General features: G+C 41.6%; 1 protein-coding gene across 8 annotated transcripts in view; it reads right to left on the bottom strand.

Annotated features, from left to right (window-relative positions):
• The window catches only part of kcnn1a (potassium intermediate/small conductance calcium-activated channel, subfamily N, member 1a), a 55204-nt gene that overhangs the window by 12221 nt on the left and 22929 nt on the right, over window positions 1-20054 (bottom strand). For 3 of the 8 annotated variants that reach the window (XM_013132022.4, XM_013132021.4, XM_029118702.2), the window contains exons 2-4: window positions 12961-13419; window positions 10305-10400; window positions 9087-9505 (exon numbers count right to left, since the gene is read on the bottom strand). In XM_013132022.4, the coding sequence (XP_012987476.1) occupies window positions 9087-9505; window positions 10305-10400; window positions 12961-13419 (974 nt within the window). Of the gene's footprint in view, window positions 1-7024; window positions 7034-9086; window positions 9506-10304; window positions 10401-12960; window positions 13420-20054 lie in introns of all 8 variants that reach the window. The other 5 variants (XM_034291440.1, XM_034291439.1, XM_013132024.4 and 2 more) reach the window with 3 other exon arrangements.

Below are 20054 nucleotides of genomic sequence, written 5' to 3' on the forward strand. Positions count from 1 at the left end.
TGTTTTCACACAAAAACAAACAGAAATAGAAAATAATTGACAAAATGTCCAAATACTACAGTTATATGGGCACTAGAGGGAGTGGATGAAGAACCAATGGTTGGCATCTTGAAGCTCTCAATATACTGTGTAAAGTTTTGGCATGGCATGGAGAAGAGCTGGCACCACTTTCGACCTAGTATGAGACAAGAGGAACCGTCTCCCACCCTTCCAGAACATTCCACAGAAGTAGATTTTTATAACAACCCTGAGTTGTGGACTTGTCATCACTCGTGAAGACTATTCCCTCGTAAGACTCTATTTCCTTACCCTGTCAGCGTCTCTGTTTGCAAATACCCGGAGATGAGAAAACTAGACATGAATTATACCTTTGGCAAAGAGGCTTTGATGAGAGTGGGAACGCCACATGAACCACACGACGGAGAACAACCTAGCATGCGACACATCGGCGTATAGCTACCAGATCAACCAACACTAAAGTGACCATTGTGGAATGTAAACATCGTAAACAATATCACTGCTCAGGCTAATCCTGAAGCACACAACTCACTATCCCAGATGGAAAAGGGTTAACAATGGATGCGGTCATGTGACCATGGGCTGGTTTTCCCTGTTTATTTAATGTGGTCTTTTAACCCTGGCCGTCTCCTCCATCATTCTTTATCTCCCTCCCTCATGGTGCGGATGAGTTCATGCAAGGGAGAGATGGTTGGTCCCGGGGTCATACGGTGGCAATGGCTGACAATGCGTCCAATCAGCCATTGGATGGATGACAAACAATCAGCCATTGGATGGATGAAAAACAAAGGGTCAAATCAAAGGGCCTATCTTAGTCATTAGTGGTCAATGGTCAGTTTACACTTTATTTGGATTGTCCAAAGGTACAAGGTTTGTAGATGTTCAGTAACTGTCAACAGCATTTAATCTAGCTACCTAGTAACCCTAACACCAGCTCTCATAACAGACCCTTACTCTTATCCTAACCTTATCCTAACCAAATAACCCCTTACACTAAAACCAGCACTAACCCTAACCTTTAACTTTAACCTTACCCTCACCCTTATTTCAATTCAAACCCATACCTCATAAAAAGTTTATTGGTTTGTTGATATTATAACCTGGGACTATCCAAGTAAACTGAAACCTCAGTTCAATGTATTACTGAAAAGTATGTTGCCAAAATAGAAATGCTTGAAAAGAGATGTCAAAACCTATTATATTAACAGACAACAATATACAGTGGACAAGGGTTTTTGCTTGTATTACATGCTGCATGCAAGAAGTAAAAATTCATAAAAACTGTTTAAACCAGAATTTGAAAATGCCATTCCATTAACAAAGCAGCGAGAATGGTTTTGATTTGTTTTACCCTGAACAAGCAAATTGTTGTACAGGAAAATTGGCTTCCAGTATAAGCCTCCACCCAAAATAAAGCAATAAAAGTTTTCGTATGCCTTCAATCATGTACAAACATCACTTTTTGACAGTGTGTTATATCAGGCAAACTCAACACATGAAACAAGATTTTAAACCCATAATTAGTTTTATATATATATAGTAATAATTAGTAGTTGATTTAAATGAGAATGTGAGCGGTGGCAAAGATCATTTGGGGGAAAATATGTTTTTTTCAGGGGGGGTGGGGCAAAAGTAAACATACGCAGAAAGGATAAAGTGAACTGGTGATGACCTTATTAAAAAAGTGCTAACTAACTGTTTGCACATACTGCAGAAATGCAAAGCAAAGGCACTCCAGATGGATTTGGAGAGCTAGATGAAAGTCTACATTTACCATTCACTGAACAAATTTTTTATAAAACCTATTTGAAACTATGTCTCAAACTAAGACTTAGCCAATGTAATAGAGATAAGAAAACCAAGTAATAACATCACATGGCATAATACATACTGCAACACAGCTTGTCAATACAAGACATTGTGGCTTAAAGGGATACTTCATTCAATTGACAAAATAACACATTGGTGTCCTTATCCTCTGTGACAATCGACAAGGTATGATATCAATTCACACATTGGTTTCATTTCCATGACATTGTTCCAAATGGTAATGTTTGAGAGTTAGAATTTTTGGCACATCACATACTTTGTAGTTTGTGTGAACTATCCCTTGAAAAGGATAAAACTTAAACACTTATTTTTAGCATTGTGGAAGTAATGTAGTGACTACAAAAGCTCTTGATCCTGGTCAGTCCTTGGATGGGAGACTAAATGCTGCTGGAAGTGATGTTGGAGGGCCAGTAGGGGGCACTATTCCCTCTGGTCTAAAGATAGAATCCCATTGCCCCAGGGCAATTATTGTAAGAAAACTTGTGTTAACCCTGGTGACATGGCTAAATTATCAACCTGGAAACCTAATCCTACCACTCATTCCTAATTAGCATATTATTATATTAGTTAGCTAACACTCCTCGCCTCTTTGCCAGACAGCTTACGTGCGAATTGGTTTCACCAACGACACCAGTGCCGTTTGAACCGGCACTGGTGTCTAGAAAAGCACTAAATAAGTCAAATCAATTACAGTATATACCTGGTCACTTCGTTTAGGTTTGCAGTGGTCCAAGCTGCCCGAGTGAGACACTAGAGCACAAAGACACCAGGAAATCTCTCCCCCTTTCCAGGCGATGCTGGCCAATTTGCATCACTCATGTTGCTTCTCAGCCACTTGTCATAGAGGGGGAAAGTCAAGGATTGAACCTTGGTGGTGCAAACCTTACGGACCGTTGCACTACCTGAGAGGCTTTGTAATCAATTACAGTTATTTATTACTATTGTTTTTTTTTTATTAACATTATTATTAGCAGTATTAGCAGTAGTGCTAGTATAAACCAAATAGTCTTGATTAACCAGAACTGTGTTCATGTCCATTGTCTTTAATAACTACAGCATGGGACATCAATGGTACATAAAACAGCACTGAGAGAAACCTTTCTTGAAGGTCTAAAACCCTCTAACACAACTTGGCTCCAATCCATTTATTTATTTCAACCCTCAAATCAGGGACTGACTTAGACCTGGAAAACCGGGTGGATGCAACTAACAGTGAGGTGGAACAAAAAACCAGCAGGCTCCAGACCTCGTGAGGTAAGAGCTGAGTTCCCCAGAAGGTCTATCTAGACCAGGGGTGGGCAATATTTTTCACTGGGGTGCCACACTGAAAATGCCAGAGAGCATTGTGGGCCCGATTACTCTTTTAACCAACATGCCTAAAAAACACACAACATAGCAAACTCTGTTAACTTGCATATTATATTTATGCATATTTATTTTCCATGCAACACCGTTTTCATAATTGAACTTAATTAACTTGAAAAATGTTTTTTTTTAATTATTTTCTGTTAACAACAAACATTTTGCAACACATATTTGCCTTAAAACCTAACTTTCAACTCAACAGAGTAAGCTACATTACATAAGGTATAGTATATAACAGTTATATAGGTATAATAGTTATTAGGGCAGACATAAGTCTATGAAATCACTTCTGAGGATTTTCACTCAAAGCAAATGTTGCTATAATTGCCGTCATCTAACTTCATACAGTATATTTTTTGTACTACGTGCATTTAACGACAACGATACCAGCAACCCAGACCAAAGAAATGAACTTTTAGGGCTACTCACTCAATTTGAACAGGAGAGCCTCGTATGGGCGTTGACAAGTGAGGTGAAGTCAGGAGTAATTTCTGTTGAAGCAGTGCGGTTCTGTTGAAGCAGTGTGCGTTTCTGTTGAAGAAGTGTGCGGTTCTGTTGAAGCAGTGTGCGGTACTGCTGCAAGATGTTCATCAGTGAGGCTGCATCTGCGCTTGGACTTGTTGAATTGTAGCATCGGGTGACAGTTTTTGTATTTCGCTGCATGCTTGCTCTGAAAGTGCCTCTGCAAATTGTACTCTTTAAAATCTGTGACGTTAGCTTAAAATATTAAGCAAGTTGCTTTACCTGCGACGTGCTAATAAATATTTTTTTAAATACCCTGCTTTCGTTATCAACTTTTCTTAGGCTAATTTCAAGAGATCGCTAGCCATCAATTGCGTATAGTAGGTACAAATGATAACTTCCGCGCGTGGATTCTGGTGCTGGTCCCTACGTACCATAGGTATTTATCATAGGTATTTAAAGGTATTTTAAACAGACAGTACAATACTACTGTACTTATTACTGGGAGTGCCACGGGACTTTTAATTTGAAAAATAAATAAATATGCAACAGTAAATAAAGTAACGTAATATGCGGACCTCGTCAAGTATTTTTTATTTTGTACGATTTAAAAAGTTTTGGATGTATCGCGGGCTGGATAGAATGACTCAACGGGCCGGATCCGGCCCTTGGGCCTTATCTTGCCCAGGTCTGATCTAGACCATCTGTCACACAGCAAGTACAGACTAAATTCACGCTGAGTAAGTTAAATTTTATATCCCAAATTAATGGTAAAAAACTTTTTGAGACATGAAAGTCAAATTTATCCATCAAGTAATTGTTTTGTGGAATATAAAGGTTTTCAAGGCACGGCTCTCCATACTGGTTTCTGAAAAAGCTACCACTCTGTAGCGCACCTGATTTAGAAAGTTACCCGACTGAATCAGTTTAAAAAAAAAATTGGTTGGGGTAAGAATCTGCTGGAGGGTATCACTCCAACAAAAAGGTTGCGAGAATATATCCTGTTGCCTACTTTATTAACCGCCAAATCTGAACTTGCACAATAAACACCAATACACCATTTACACAAATATTTCAGTTGGCATAAAAAGCTGAAACATGCACATACTCAAATTAGAATTCTGTTACTCGGCAAGTAACTGGATATCAGTGAATAGCTAGGTATTGGTGAGTAACTGGTCAGTAACTCAGTGAGTCCCACCTTAATGCTGGATTTTGGGCTTTTCTTTTTCATTTGTGTGTTTGGTCCGCAGATTTTGAGCTGTACCAATGGATTTCATATTCACCGGAAACATCTTTGAAGCTGTAATGCTGAGTTCTCTATGACGCGCTCATAAGTTACTCAAGAGTCTTTAGAATCTAAGAGGTTCTTCTACATAGAATATTGTGGGAAATTCCAAGACAAATGTTATGTTAAAAAAATACAAACAGTTGTGCACCTACAGCTTTCATTTAAATTAATTTGTATACATTTATATACATTCATATTTGTCAACAAAACTTGCAACTTTTGTGAAATTATAATTTGTTCTAGCGCTGGTTCAAACTAGTGCTGGACAGATAAAGAAACACATTTTTGCTGGGGTCTTGGGATACAGTCAATCTATACTGAAGGAAATGCCCCTAACTTTACAAAGTCTTTACAGAACCACAGTTCCTTAAAGAGAAACAACAGTTCGCATGTAGCCTCAAAAAGGTTTTTCTTTTCAGAGAGGGAGAGAAAGAGAGATAGAGGACAGAGAACTGGAGATGGGACAGGCAAGGCATGCAGGTGGATCTGAGATCTGCCTGGATTAGGCCTGCTGGTTATGGCGAAGAAAATCTACATAAATGGGGGAGTGGGAAGAAAAAACTGCAAGCATGCCAAGTTAGATATAGTAGGGCTTCAACAAAGAAATATGAGGTAAAAGGGAGGGAGTTTGAGAGGAAAGCCAAAAGACTAAGGATCTGATATAAATCACTAAGTTAAGGAGTTGTATTAAGGGGTGGGGGGGGCAGTGACCAGCATTGCTTCAATCGACTGTACCATCACAGTTCCTGCCAACTCCACCACCCAGCCAAGCACTCTGCACACTGTGTGTCTTCCACTACCCCCTGTCTAGGCTTATTCCAGACAGACTCCGTGCTCGTCCAACCTCACATTGCATTCTCCCCTTTGGCTCGGGAGCATGGTCGATGTAACAGCGCATCAGCAGATTCATTTCCAAACTCATACAGCACTTTGGAAAAAAAGCATCTCTTTTCTTTTGGTGTGCGTGTGTGTGTGTGTGGGGGGGGGGGGCTGGAGTGATGGGATCGAGAGTAGTAAACATGAAGACTCCCATGCTGTTTCACTGTTTACTACAGGTGAGCACTCAATCCATGTTATGAAAACCTCAAACTGGAGATACTGCATTTGCCTTGACAAAAACAAACTCCTCATAACTCCATTTTGGAAAGTGTGCTAGAATGGATAGCAACACCCTCGCTATTCACCGATACTAGATAAAGAGCTTCATATGTTGAATTTTTACAAGTTTGGGGCACTAGCATAATATTGTTAAAGGTTTGAACTTTGGTTAGAAAAACATTGTCGAAATCAAACCCAAATCCACATTAACGATTTTGTACCAGACAAATGAATTGACATTTCCTTTCTCCCAAAAATAAGCTTGGATGTCTTGTATGAATATGTATCTCAAATAAAATTCCTTTGCTATGTCTGGAGCAAACTGAATCAGCTGAGGAAGTAACAAAAGCCAGAAGAGTTCTTGAATACCTAACCATTATGACATCATTCAATCAATTCTGCGAGGAAACACATAATGGAATGGTAATGTGTGTGAACACAAAGGACTAAAAAGCTTTTGTTCTGATCAGCAAATCTTTGAAGTAGATGCTAAAAAGAGTGGGTACATTATGGATCTATAACAATTGCATAAGGAAAAATAATAAAAACAGAGAATTGCCCTCAGGCCTACTCGTGAAGGTGACTTGAAGGAGCTGCTCCATTTTAGCACAAACTCCCTCCTTCTTGTTGCCGCAAAACAGTTTAGAAAGAGACGCTTGATTCAAAGTGCTGCTCAAAAACCATAGGTCTGTCTTATACTCCTATAGCCACTAAAAGTCTGGATGCATATATATGTATATATTTATTATCTATTATTTTGAGGACGGGTGACATTCATGCCAACAGGGGGAAAATACCTAGTCTTCCTTTTCCATAAATCTTTTGGGAAAGGATGTTTTTTTTTCGGGGGGGGCTGCCCCTCCCCCCACACCCACCCCCTCCCTACCCCACTCAGGGCAGCAGTGGCGCCAGCTCGGTGCAAAATGATAGGTTTTCCGCGTCTAGAGAGCGAGGACTCACATGGTATCCCTATGGAGCAGCGTAGTTGGGAAATAGAAAGTACAACATAACATTATAGACACACGCACGCGCGCGCGCACACACGCACGCACGCACACACGCACACACGCACGCACACACAATACATGTAAACACATACACGCACAGCCATACACATTTGAATTGAAACCATAACTGGACTGCCTCATAAGACATGCACTGCCGCAGATCAGTCTGGCAGGGATTGAATGCAAGTCATATCCTTCTGACCCAGTTAACAACCCTGGATGCTTGTATCTGAGTCCGGACGTATTTTGGCTGCCGAGGGCCTGGTTACAATTACTCAGTGGCTCTATATGGTTTTCCATTCTAGCGGTTGATGATTAACAGGGGGGCAACATGGCATCAGCAATGACCTCCTGCTTTGCATTCAAGGTCTGTATATTGTCTGTATTTCGGCAGCACCCGGATCTGTTGTCGTTAAATCTAAGACAATTATGTCACATCGCTGATTTCAGTAGGCACTGTGCAGGCGACCTTGTTAAGACAAGAATCCTTCCTCTAACTTATAAGTAAAGGTGTTACTTCTGTTGAAAGTGTGCCAGCAACGTTTTTGGTTGAGTTGCACCACTCTCTCTACTGCCTTTCCTGTTTCAAGCGGAGTAGGACCCAAAGGTCAGACACTACTGCCTTTCCTGTTTCACGCGGAGTAGGACCCAAAGGTCAGACACTACTGTCTTTCCTGTTTCACGCGGAGTAGGACCCAAAGGTCAGACACTACTGTCTTTCCTGTTTCACGCGGAGTAGGACCCAAAGGTCAGACACTACTGTCTTTCCTGTTTCACGCGGAGTAGGACCCAAAGGTCAGACACTACTGTCTTTCCTGTTTCACGCGGAGTAGGACCCAAAGGTCAGACACTACTGTCTTTCCTGTTTCACGCGGAGTAGGACCCAAAGGTCAGACACTACTGTCTTTCCTGTTTCACGCGGAGTAGGACCCAAAGGTCAGACACTACTGTCTTTCCTGTTTCACGCGGCGTAGGACCCAAAGGTCAGACACTACTGTCTTTCCTGTTTCACGCGGCGTAGGACCCAAAGGTCAGACACTACTGTCTGTGCCGACCGGATGTGGTTACATGGTGCAGAGGAAGTGGTTAGTGAGGTGTTAACAGAGACAGGAAGTTGGAGGGTAAAGGAGAATGTGACAAGCAGGCAAGACGAAGAAGAGCGACAGACGGGCCAACAGACTGACTAACTGACCGAATGACTTATTGACTGACAGGCAGATTGGCAGCGGGCCTCCCTAATGACAGACGGCCTTCTTTGTGACTCCGTGACTTACAGAGCAGGCCTGTTGTCTTAATGAGCCTCAGAGGAGTTGACGTCAGCCCAGCCCACCGTCCCTGTGAGCTCAACAGACAACGCGGCATCAAAGCAGTGGTAAACTTGTAGTTTCCGCGATCTTGCCTGCCGCCTCCCCTTTTCTCTGAGATCTGTGAGAATCCCACACCAACCCCTTGAGGTGACGTCTAATGTGCAGTTTTGAAGGGAACGGGGTCCTTGGGGCTGCTCAGCATTATCAAAACAAACCATTCAGCTAACAAACAATTAGACACTCATGAATTATGGAAAAGCTGCTAAAATAGCATCAAAACAAGGAGGCGGAACTTGTGGTGATCACTGGGCTAATGAAACGCCTTTTATTCTCACTCAGGTAAGGGGGGTGTGTGTGTGTGTGAATGTGTATATCTGTGACACACGTGCCAGCGTGTGTGTCTTTGAGAGGGGAAGGAAAGACTGAGACATTCCTGTGGATTAGTGAAGATGAACAGAACCCGACAACACAACAGGACCCCAAGAACAAAAGGGAGAGAGAGAAGGGGGAGTGAACAGAACCCCGACGACACAACCGAAACCCCAAGAAAAAAAGGGAGAGAGAGCAGGGGTGGTGCCTTCACACGGTGCACAGTAGTGGGGCGCAGGCGCGCGCGTGCGCGTGTGTGCGCATGTGTGCGTGTGTGCGTGTCTACGCCGACCGGCTGTGGTTTTCCCTCTTCGGGGGAACTCCCTGGCCGCTGTTTACCTCTCGCAGACGCGCACCGTCCAGGCGGCGATGATCCAGGAGGAAATGCTGAAGACCAGCAGCACGGTGCCAGGGCAGATGGTCATCAGGGTCTTCATGACGAAGCGCGTGTTGAAGTTGATCTTGTTGAGCGCCCCGATGCTGCGCGACGACGCGTCCGTGAACAGCTTGCTGTGCAGCAGCATGACGCGGCCTATCAGGTACAGCCGCAGGAACATGGGGATGGAGAGGATGATGTCCACGTCGGCGTTGGCCGTCGACGGCGTGTAGGTGAAGGCGATCCGGGCGGTCCACGTGAAGCGATAGTGGCCCGGGATGGGGTGGATGGCGCAAACCAGGAGCTCCAGCACGATGAAGAAGATGCGCTCGTAGGTCATGGCTATCCTCCAGTCGTCCGCCCCATTGTCCACCATGAACAGCTGCGGGGGGGGGGGGGGGGGCAGAAAAGATCTCTCATGCTTCATTACAGGTTCAAGAGACTACTTAGGGTTTGGTGCCAAGATTTAGCCACAGGCTGACTTTTATCAAAGCTGACGGTCTGTGGGATGAAGTTCTCCGGGAGGGCCGAAACATTTCTTAATTTTTTTTTTACCTCTAAGAAAATATTAATTTAAACCTGAAATTTTGGGGTCTGGATGTGTAATATGTTGTTACATAACGTATAAGGAGAATCACTATCATACCTCAGTCAGTTTAAAAGTGGTTGTGAAGACATGTTCGTAACACAGTACACAATTTCAGGGACCTGTTCTGGCTTGAGAACGGCTATTTTACAATGAGTGGCCAAAAATTCCGGAATGCATCTTTAATTTCCCTCACCCGGTATCCTAGGTCTGAATCATTCCCTGATAACAAAGAAAAAGTGTTTCGGCCCTTCTGGACCAGAGTTGAATAACCCTGTTTCCCTGCATCCTAGTTCATGCATTTCAGGAAATCACCACGCCAATCCGGAAATGACAGAATTAGGAAATGGTTTTGGATCGTCACAAGCTTCCACAGCCACGGTCATAAACTGGCCTAGTTCGACAATTCGTCTTCGTAAAAGCAAATATCAAACCTACCCCTTAACTTTAACTCTGACCGTAATGAGACTGTTAACCTCACGCCCAAACCTAAAACTAAGATAAAGATTCGTTTCTGGCTGTGGAATCTGTGTGTGTTTCTGAACAATGGGAATTTGCGGCTACAGAATCTAGTACATACCACTCATCTACTCACCTGGATTTCCCGGGCATGGTACATAATTATCAGACCAAGGAGTATAACAGTGGAAAGGCTGATAAGGCATTTCAGTGCAAATGAGTACGAAGATTCCTGTGTTGAGAGACAGAGACATTGTTTAGAGACACAATAGCACTGAGGATAAAATATATAGCATACAAATATATTACGAGTACTATTTTGAATGACTAAATACCATGTAGAACCTGTGTGGACCTTCAGAGGAGCAGTTACACCTGTACTTCACCTCACCACCGTATGAGTGAGTTCATTAAAGCAAGCCTACACTGCCAAAGAAATCTTCAACTGAGATGAACTAAGACAGTCAAGAGGTCTTCGTGATTGGTAAAACATGTAGATTTTAGGATTCTAGCTGGAAGGAATGAAGAAGACCAAAACAAATCCAGCTAACTTCTATCATCCGGCAGGAATGCAAGTCACTGTAGTAGCTGAGAAAAAAACTGTCAGAACAGCTGAACGAAGGAAGACAGAGAGTGACAGCAAACTGGTGAAAACAGCAACTATTATTGAATGTCAAATCTAACTCTGAGAAAGGGAGTTCAAACCAAAACAAACTGTTCAACTGCACAACAAAGCGGCGTCTTAAGAGAGATCAGTGGCAGAAAGTAGAGCTGAAGCAGTGCCTCTATGCAGTATGCAAGCTTTTAATTCATCATTACCTTTCACAAAGTGGAGAGATATGTTCAATCTAGCAGTAGCCTAGACTCAGACATTTTGTGCATCTCTTAGCGTTAGCAGGAAACAACCCCTGAGTGATACCAGTGATGAATTGGTCGTTTGGATGTTAAAGCTGCAACGTGGATAAAAAGGTCATAGATCTTTGAAATGAGGACATTCACTACTTGAGATGCCTTCAGTGGGTAAAAGCAATTTGATAGATCAGCTGTAATAGCGGCAGGGAATAAAATGTGTTGTTATGGTAATGATGATCCCGAAAACGGCGAGGAAAAAACACCAGCAGATCATCGTTCATAATCGTCACAGGCGATTGGGAAAAGCTGCCATTACTCTGTTGTCAAGGCCTGCAGACGTCCAGGTTGTTGTTACTAGATATTGATATGGTCTCTTGGGGTGGGGTCAAATAAGCATGCATTAGAATATGAGCTATTACATTTAACAGGCCGCCAACTGACATAGTAACAGGCAAAGAGCCAATTAGTGAATGTATTTTTAGCAATCTACTAGATTGCTTTGCCCCTCTGTCTCTGGCATCTCTCCGGACACGCTGATGTCTGAAATCATTTTGAGACGTCCCCGGTGAAATAACACTGAGTAAACTAATTAATCCACCTGCCAGACATTCAAGGATGTTTAGTCCCAAAGCCTCACTCGCTTTAACACATTAAAGGTACGGAAAACCTTGACAGACTCACATGTCCATGTAATGTGACATGGTAGATTGAAATTGTCCTTATTGTGAATAGTTCTGCGATGGGGTCAGTTAGATTTTAACTCTGGTGAACACTACAATGAATCTAAATTACTTGAAAGTAAAAAAGAAATGTTTTAGAAAACTAGAGGCCTTATTAAATTGCTCAATTAAATTAATCCAATTTACTGATTTGGCTCTACTCCACTAAACTTTGCTACTTAATTTTACATTACCTCATGAAATATACAGTAGCTGTTCCAGCTATTACTTAGGACAATCAATGCTGGCTCGTAGAATTGACCATGTGGTGACACTAGCCAACAGTGTAGCCTTGTAAACATCGGGGCCAAATCTTTCCCTAAGTGCACTGTGACAAATTGTACAAAAAGCAATGCCCAAATCCAAATGGATTGGTTGATGGAGTGAGCGTATGATGGTTTAGGGAGTTGTGATCAGGCCAGGGAGATTGTGAAATGACAGCAGCCTGCCGATGTGTTGGGTTGTCCTGACACTCCCACAACTCTGAGATACGGTCAGATACTTTGAAGTCCCTTTCTCTGTCTTGATTACATTTGGGTAGCAATGCCTTCGGCTGCAGGGCAGGCTTTTGAGTGACTCTCAGAATACTAGCAACCACCTGGTGAATAAAGCCTTGTGGCCAAGCTCTGCCCACTGATTCGCCAGTGGTCCTCTTTTCCAGTGTAATCAAAGGATACAAAAAGGCCATCCTCATACTGTAATGTTCAGGCAGGTTTTTGTTTGAATCACAAGAATTGTCATCCCCAGTATGTCAATGTCTCTATAAAGTTCACTGTGTGCTCCCCATATCTAGCATGCCGACTCTACAAGGATTCAAGGAGCAAATACAGCATCTAAGAAAAATATGGGCACGCACAAAGAAACATTAGAGCAAAGGGAAAACTAGTGGCTATTAAAGGTAGAACATTTTTCCTGTTGTACTGGTGTGCCTGAAATAAAATTCCAGTTAGTAAGTTGGTGCACTCTGGTGGCCTATCTCTACACCTAGCATATTCTGAGTCCATATTCACTTCATAAACACCTACAGCCAATAATGGGGGAAAAACTGTCACTTAACCAAATTATTATTGTTTTAAAACAAACTTTTGCATACTTTTGATAACAGAATAAAAGCAATTATAAATTTCAGTCTTTTTTCTGCTTTGTTTCCCCCACAGTGAGAACGTTTTGCATATCGACTCAGAGTACTGGAGATATTCAACAACAAAAAAAGACACCCACACTAATTACCTTGCCGTAAACTCCCCAGGACAGTTCGGTCTCCGTCACCATTACAACAATCCCGAACATCCCGAAGATAAGGGCGTAGTCACTGAGTCTCTTCCGCTTCTCAAAGAGTGCCCTTCGGTGGCCGAGCCTATAGCCGATGTCTTTGTTCTTCTTCACAGGAGCACCATTCCCGTCCCTAACCAGGCTCTCGTTGGACGCCTTGCTGGGGTCCTCACCGTTGCCCTTGGACACCACCACCTCCAGGCCGGAGCTGTGCAGTGTCTGGAGGGGCTGTGTCTCGGAGTCAAGCTCTGCTAGGTTGCGCCGCGACGACGCCAGGCTGCCCAGTGGTCTCACTACGCCGCCATTGTACTTGCAGGTGTTCATGGCTATCTGAGGGAGTCGGCCGCTGCTCTCGGAGAGGGAGGGCTTGGATCCAGCATGGCTCAGCTTCTTCTGCTCAGTGACTGCCTGGTGGACAGAAAGGTAAGATGTTAGTGAAACAGAAACCGACCAACAAATCCATTCAGGTGTCAGGAAACCACTGCAGGGCTACTCCTCTACATTTTTGTCCGGGAACCGGAACCAGAAATCCTGCTTGGCACTGTTGGGGCCTAGGTTTGGCAACTGGATCACCGTGAAGTGTGTTCTTGTATACTACACTTTGACTACATACGTCTCAAGAAATATGTCTAGATCCACAGGGCAAAAACACATGAATAATAAATGGGAATAGATTTATGACTAAAGCCATACACTGTAACTAATAGTGGGCCCTCTTAAGTACGACATTATGTAATGCTTAAAAACAAAAAATACTATCAATATATTCAAAGATATTTGGCAGCAGAAGTGCACTTTAGTTCCAGTCCAAAAGATAATTATGTGAAAATTATACATGCACATACTGTAGGAATGAGTAAGCTGCTGTCAGTTGGATATCCTACCCAAGGTATAAAAGCAATATCTGGATAGTGGGAGTAACATGCCAACATTATAAAATCAACCACCATATGCTATATTTGTTTTAAAAATGAGGAAAAGACAGAGTTTGACAGTTTGTCAGGCCCCAAGTTGCCCTTCAATCTGGCACTGCACAAATGTCCATGAGACATATGTGCAGCGCCAATAGAATGACAGAGTAGCACCTCTTCAATCAAACAAGATAAACAGAATAATAAGTTAATGCAGGTGCAAAAAGCACATGCACTTGGGAAGCAGCACAGGTACTTGTCCAGGCATTTGTGATCTTACATCTGGATTACTGCAACTCACTCTTAGTCTGGCTCCCGTGGTGTGCAACCAAACCCCTGCAACGCATTCAGAATGCAGCGGCCCATCTGGTTTTCAACCTTCCCAACTTTACCCATGTCACCCCGCTTCTAAACTTGTTTCCAGTTGAAACTTGAATCCGCCTTCAAGGCGAAGCTTCTTGCCTCTGCCTACAGAGCAACAAGAGGAGATTCTCCTCCGTACCTTAAGGTAATGGTCAAACCCTACTTCACAACCCGGACTCTTTGTTCAGCCACCTCTGGGCTTTGGCTGTCCCTTCCGGGCAGTTCTCGATCCACACAGTCACAACTCTTCTCTGTCCTGGCACCTCAATGGTGGAACAAACTTCCCTTGGAGGCTAGCATAGCGGTGTCTCTTTCTTCAAAAAACATTTGTTCCAAAAGTTCCACTTCCACCACCTCTGTATGTTGTCTTTTGTCAACTTTTTATGTTTTATTTTTATTATTTGTATGGTCCAGCACTTCTATCTAGCACTGACCTTTACTGATAACGAATTAATTGATTAGAATGCACTTACTACTAAACTGTGAGGTTGTTTTAAAACCTACTGCAATTCTCTCTGGATAAGAGCATCTAAAAATTACTTATCCCATTTTGTTTGTCAAAATTGTGTCTAAACTGAAACCGACACATATGCAGACCATCTCCTTCCCATTGGTATAGTATTGCAGTGCTAGTTCAACAAGGCAAGAGTTAAACTGGAATGGAAATCAGAGAAAAGGTGTTGTGAGGATGTTGGAAATGCAGTGAAATATCTTGCCCAACACATAGCACTACATCGGCCTGCAATCCTGTGGCATCTCCAAAGCTCATCATGGATTTCACTCTGATTATCACAATGGCTTTTAAAACTTTTCCAGGAAAGTGGGGGTGTTTGACAATTCTGCCTTTTATCTGGCTTGAGTGAGCTCCCAAATGCCTCTAAATGTGTTTGCATATAAAGTCTGATTGCCTGTAATGGAAATGTACTAAGTCCGGACCGGTGACGCTATTCCGTAGCAAAGATGAGAATAAAGGTTAAGGATTACAGGGGGCCATAGTGTTCTAATCCCCTTACTGTATTAAATAGCTTCATCATCAGAGCCATTAACACTCCTCTTTGAAACATATCTCAGATAGTGGTACATTCCTATTATAAACCTAGCACCAATAACGGTTGCTGGACCCAAAACAGGAAGACATCAAACTTCATTAGATATTAGCACCCGCCCTTTTAGCAACTCATCTTTCGCACTGAAAGGTGGAAACCTTTTAGGGTCTATAGAAATGGCTAATTGTCATCCTTAATTTACCCAATAATATTACCATGAAGTATAAGAAACTAAAATGTAATGACAAAGTTTGCTCTGTTAAGCGATTAAATTGCAATTTATCTCAGAATGTGGGCATGATTTGTCTGCCATATCAAACCACAGGAAATAAGCAAAAAGCAGCCATGACAGGTTATTCCAGAAACATAATGAGGAGGATTGATGGAGACAGATGGAGAGATATGGCAGAAGATACTTCTCCCTTTGGCTTCAGTCACCATTTTGGATGATTATGCTACAGACTCTCTACACATACTGCTGACTGACTAACTGCAAGATGGGTGTGTTCATACTTTGCGGAGACAGTACAACAGAAACACAGAAGGGTCACATGGATATACAGTAATACATATTGTTTCTCATCAGGTCATCTGAAAATAACAAATACTGTAAACTGTCATAACTAACAACACATGATACTTTAACTCTGTTAACATACAGTAGCTGACATTTTAGCTAGGCCAACTATGAATACATTTCTGAATGAATGTATTTGCGATTTAGATGCATACCCAAAGGCAACAGCAAACATGTTCTACACCACAAACTATGCAACACCCCCCAGCCCAATCAGTGTAATTTTGGAAATGCTCAATGTCAATGACAAGACGCATCATTCACGTTTAGTCAACATCAAGCCACTGGTTTCTGAGATAGTGAATGAGTTAGTGTCCCTAAACATTTGTGCGAAATACCATCACTCAAACAGATCAAATGGCCTATCATTTTATTTGTTATTGACCCATAGTGTGGTCAATATTAATTTATATGCATATGCTGAAGATGCATTGGGTGATTTCTGAACACTGGTTGTAAAAATCACTTTTGCTAAATTTTATGAAGGGTGCCAGTACGTGTTAAGTTCACAGTAAATAATCTTAATTGCACTAATAATAAAAGTGTTCTGCAAACAAAATGTATCTCCTTAAATCAATTCTCATATAACTGAATTACGAACAGTAAACTGAAATTTAATTATCTTTGATATTTATTCCAAAGCACTGAAATTCAAACACAACTGTTGTAATGTGAAACTGGTTTTAAAGAGATAGTTTGTCCAAAATGTATATTTTTGTCAAAGTTCACTTCCCAAGAGATAGCCCAAAAGGCTCACAGAGTATTGTTTTTTCAAACAATCCATTATTCAGCTCTGTCCTAGTCTGTAATAAGCGTTATTAGCATTGTCCAATTTCATGAATGGAAACTTTTTGTACCATAATCGCAAAGTTGCATTGCAAGTGGAAAACTACTCCAAAACACTTCAAACTACATTCAGTAATCTGTAAAAGAGTTTTTTTAAACTGTACACTGACGAAACAGCTGGGGGAATTGGCTGAATTCAAACTGGCACTAGCGAACTATTTCCTATAGCCACCATACACAGCTTCCGTTCTTTGGCAGTTATGTCATCGAGGTGAGCATGAACTTTAATCTCAACAAGCTATGTGAAGAGCCATGTCACAATAATTTCATTGCGCAGGAGGATGCATTGTTATTCGGTGCATTTGATAAATAAACTTTGAACTTCTGGATTTCCTTTGTTTGTATTGATGTCGACTTCTGCCTGCTCGTTTGCCTGCTCGTGGATCTTGAGTTAATTAAATTCTACCCTCTCTGCAATTGGGACAATACCTCTGCCTCTCCCCAGTCATTTAGTGGGAGAATCAATGGAAAAACTTTGCCAATGAGACATGCAATTTTTGCAAGAAACATTTTAATACAGACCCACGTTCACTTAGAAGAGGACAAAGGCTAATGAAATTCCATCAAGTTACCCAGTTCAACCCGTGGAGACAAGACAGATTGTATGTAATACTTCTAATTGCCTTGTTATAATACACAAAGTACACATTGGCTCCGGATATTCTGGGCAAGGGTTGGGGATTAACGTGTTCACCATCGAAAATTTCTTCCTGCTCGTATTCAGAGTCAGACATAATATAAATGTCTTTTCCTTTCTCTCTCAAGCAAATAAAGCCTGACTGTCTGAGGGGAAAATCCAATATCAAACTTGCTTTCTAGCTAGCAAACACAAACTTTCGTTTACTGTGTATACACTTACTCTTCCCGAACAAACGCGCATAATGATACAATTGTGAACAAAACTGACCCGTAAACACAGGAACTCGTTTGAAATGAGAATTATATCATTACATTTTTAACTTTATTTCGAGGAATACAACATTGTCATGTTCTTTGAGGTAAACAACACCACTTGTCTTAGTTTGGACTGTGTTAGAATAGTTCAACTGAATAATTGATTGTTTTTAAAAAATGACTCTATGTGCCTGAAGGAACAACTGGGGGTAAGGGGACTGTCACCAAAATATGTTTTCTGGATGAACTATCCCTTTAATTTGGTAAATATTTGTAAGAAAAATGAAAACCTGAAATATTTTGCTTGCTTATTAAATATTCAACTCCCACACATTACATATTTGGCAGAGCTGCCTTTCACTGTAACAGCTGTGCCACAGATTCTCAGGGGGATTGAAATCAGGACTTGTCTGGGCCACTGCAGGACATTCACCTTTTTTTTCTTGAGAAAGTCCAATGTTGCTTTGGCCTTGTGCTTGGGATCGTTGGCTTCTCTCACAAGTCTTCTTCTTGTTTGACCACTGAGTTTTGAGGGGTGGCTTTACTTGGCAATACCCGGGTGGAGTGATACTGCATCCACTTCTTGATTATTGATCCAACTGGGGTCTCCAAACACTTGGATGTTATTTTGCATCTTTGCCTTAAACCATCAAATTATTTATATTTCTTTATCCCTAACATCTGTGAGATGTACTTCGGTCTTTATCTTCCTTGAGATTCACAGCCTGACCAATGAAAATGTGACAGCTAATTTTATGGTTTACAGGTGGAGGCCAATGGTAATGATATATTTCATTTACACATATGCAAGCAGCATATTTCAGTAAAAAAATTTCATTACGAAAAATGTCACCTTTAAATAATTGATTTTGAGATTATGTCTTGTAAAATATAATATCAAACTTAAAAGCATTATTAATTCAGTAATTTCAGAATTGTTCAGAGGTTTGAATACTTATAAAAAGAGCAATGCTTATAAAAGAACAGCAAAATCTAATACTATAAATTATAATTAATTTTATAATATCTTGCTCTAAAACGTGCCTAACTACAAACCCAATTCCCAAAAAGTTGGGACCCTGTACAATTGTGAATAAAAACAAAATGCAATGATGTGGAAGTTTCAAATTTCAATATTTTATTCAGAATACAACATAGATGACATATCAAATGTAATGAAAATGTATCACTTCAAGGGAAAAATAAGTTGATTTTAAATTTCATGGCATCAACACATCTCAAAAAAGTTGGGACAAGGCCATGTTTACCACTGTGTGGGATCCCCTCTTCTTTTTATAACAGACTGCAAACGTCTGGGGACTAAGGAGACAAGTTGCTCAAGTTTATTAATAGGAATGTTGTCCCATTCTTGTCTAATACAGGCTTCTAGTTGCTCAACTGTCTTAGGTCTTCTTTGTTGCACCTTCCTCTTTATGATGCACCAAATGTTTTCTATGGGTGAAAGATCTGGACTGCAGGCTGGCCATTTCAGTACCCGGATCCTTCTTCTATGCAGCCATGACATTGTAATTGATGCAGTATGTGGTCTGGCATTGTCATGTTGGACAATGCAAGGTCTTCCCTGAAAGAGACGACGTCTGGATGGGAGCATATGTTGTTCTAGAACTTGGATATAACTGTCAGCATTGATGGTGCCTTTCCAGATGTGTAGGCTGCCCATGCCACACACACCCATGCAACCCCAATACCCCATTAGACCGGATGACATGGCGTCCCAGTTTTCCAAAATGAACTTCAAATTTTGATTTGTCTGACCACAGAACACTTTTCCACTTTGCCACAGTCCATTTTAAATTATCCTTGGCCCAGAGAAAACGCCTGCGCTTCTGGATCCTGTTTAGATAAGGCTTCTTTTTTGACCTATAGAGTTTTAGCCGGCAACGGCGAATGGCACGGTGGATTGTGTTCATCGACAATGTTTTCTGGAAGTATTCCTGAGCCCATGTTGTAATTTCCATTACAGTACCATTCCTGTATGTGATGCAGTGCCGTCTGAGGGCCCGAGGATCACGGGCATCCAGTATGGTTTTCCGGCCTTGACCCTTACGCACAGAGATTGTTCCAGATTCTCTGAATATTTGGATGATATTATGCACTGTAGATGATGATAACTTCAAACTCTTTGCAATTTTTCTCAGAGAAACTCCTTTCTGATATTGCTCCACTATTTTTCGCCGCAGCATTGGGGGAATTGGTGATCCTCTGCCCATCTTGACTTCTGAGAGACACTGCCACTCTGAGAGGCTCTTTTTATACCCAATCATGTTGCCAATTGACATAATAAGTTGCAAATTGGTCCTCCAGCTGTTCATTATCTGTACATTTGACTTTTCCGGCCTCTTATTGCTACCTGTCCCAACTTTTTTGAAATGTGTAGCTCTCATG

The sequence above is a fragment of the Esox lucius genome, chromosome 3 (genome assembly GCF_011004845.1).
Source record: "Esox lucius isolate fEsoLuc1 chromosome 3, fEsoLuc1.pri, whole genome shotgun sequence".
Classification (NCBI taxonomy): domain Eukaryota; kingdom Metazoa; phylum Chordata; class Actinopteri; order Esociformes; family Esocidae; genus Esox; species Esox lucius.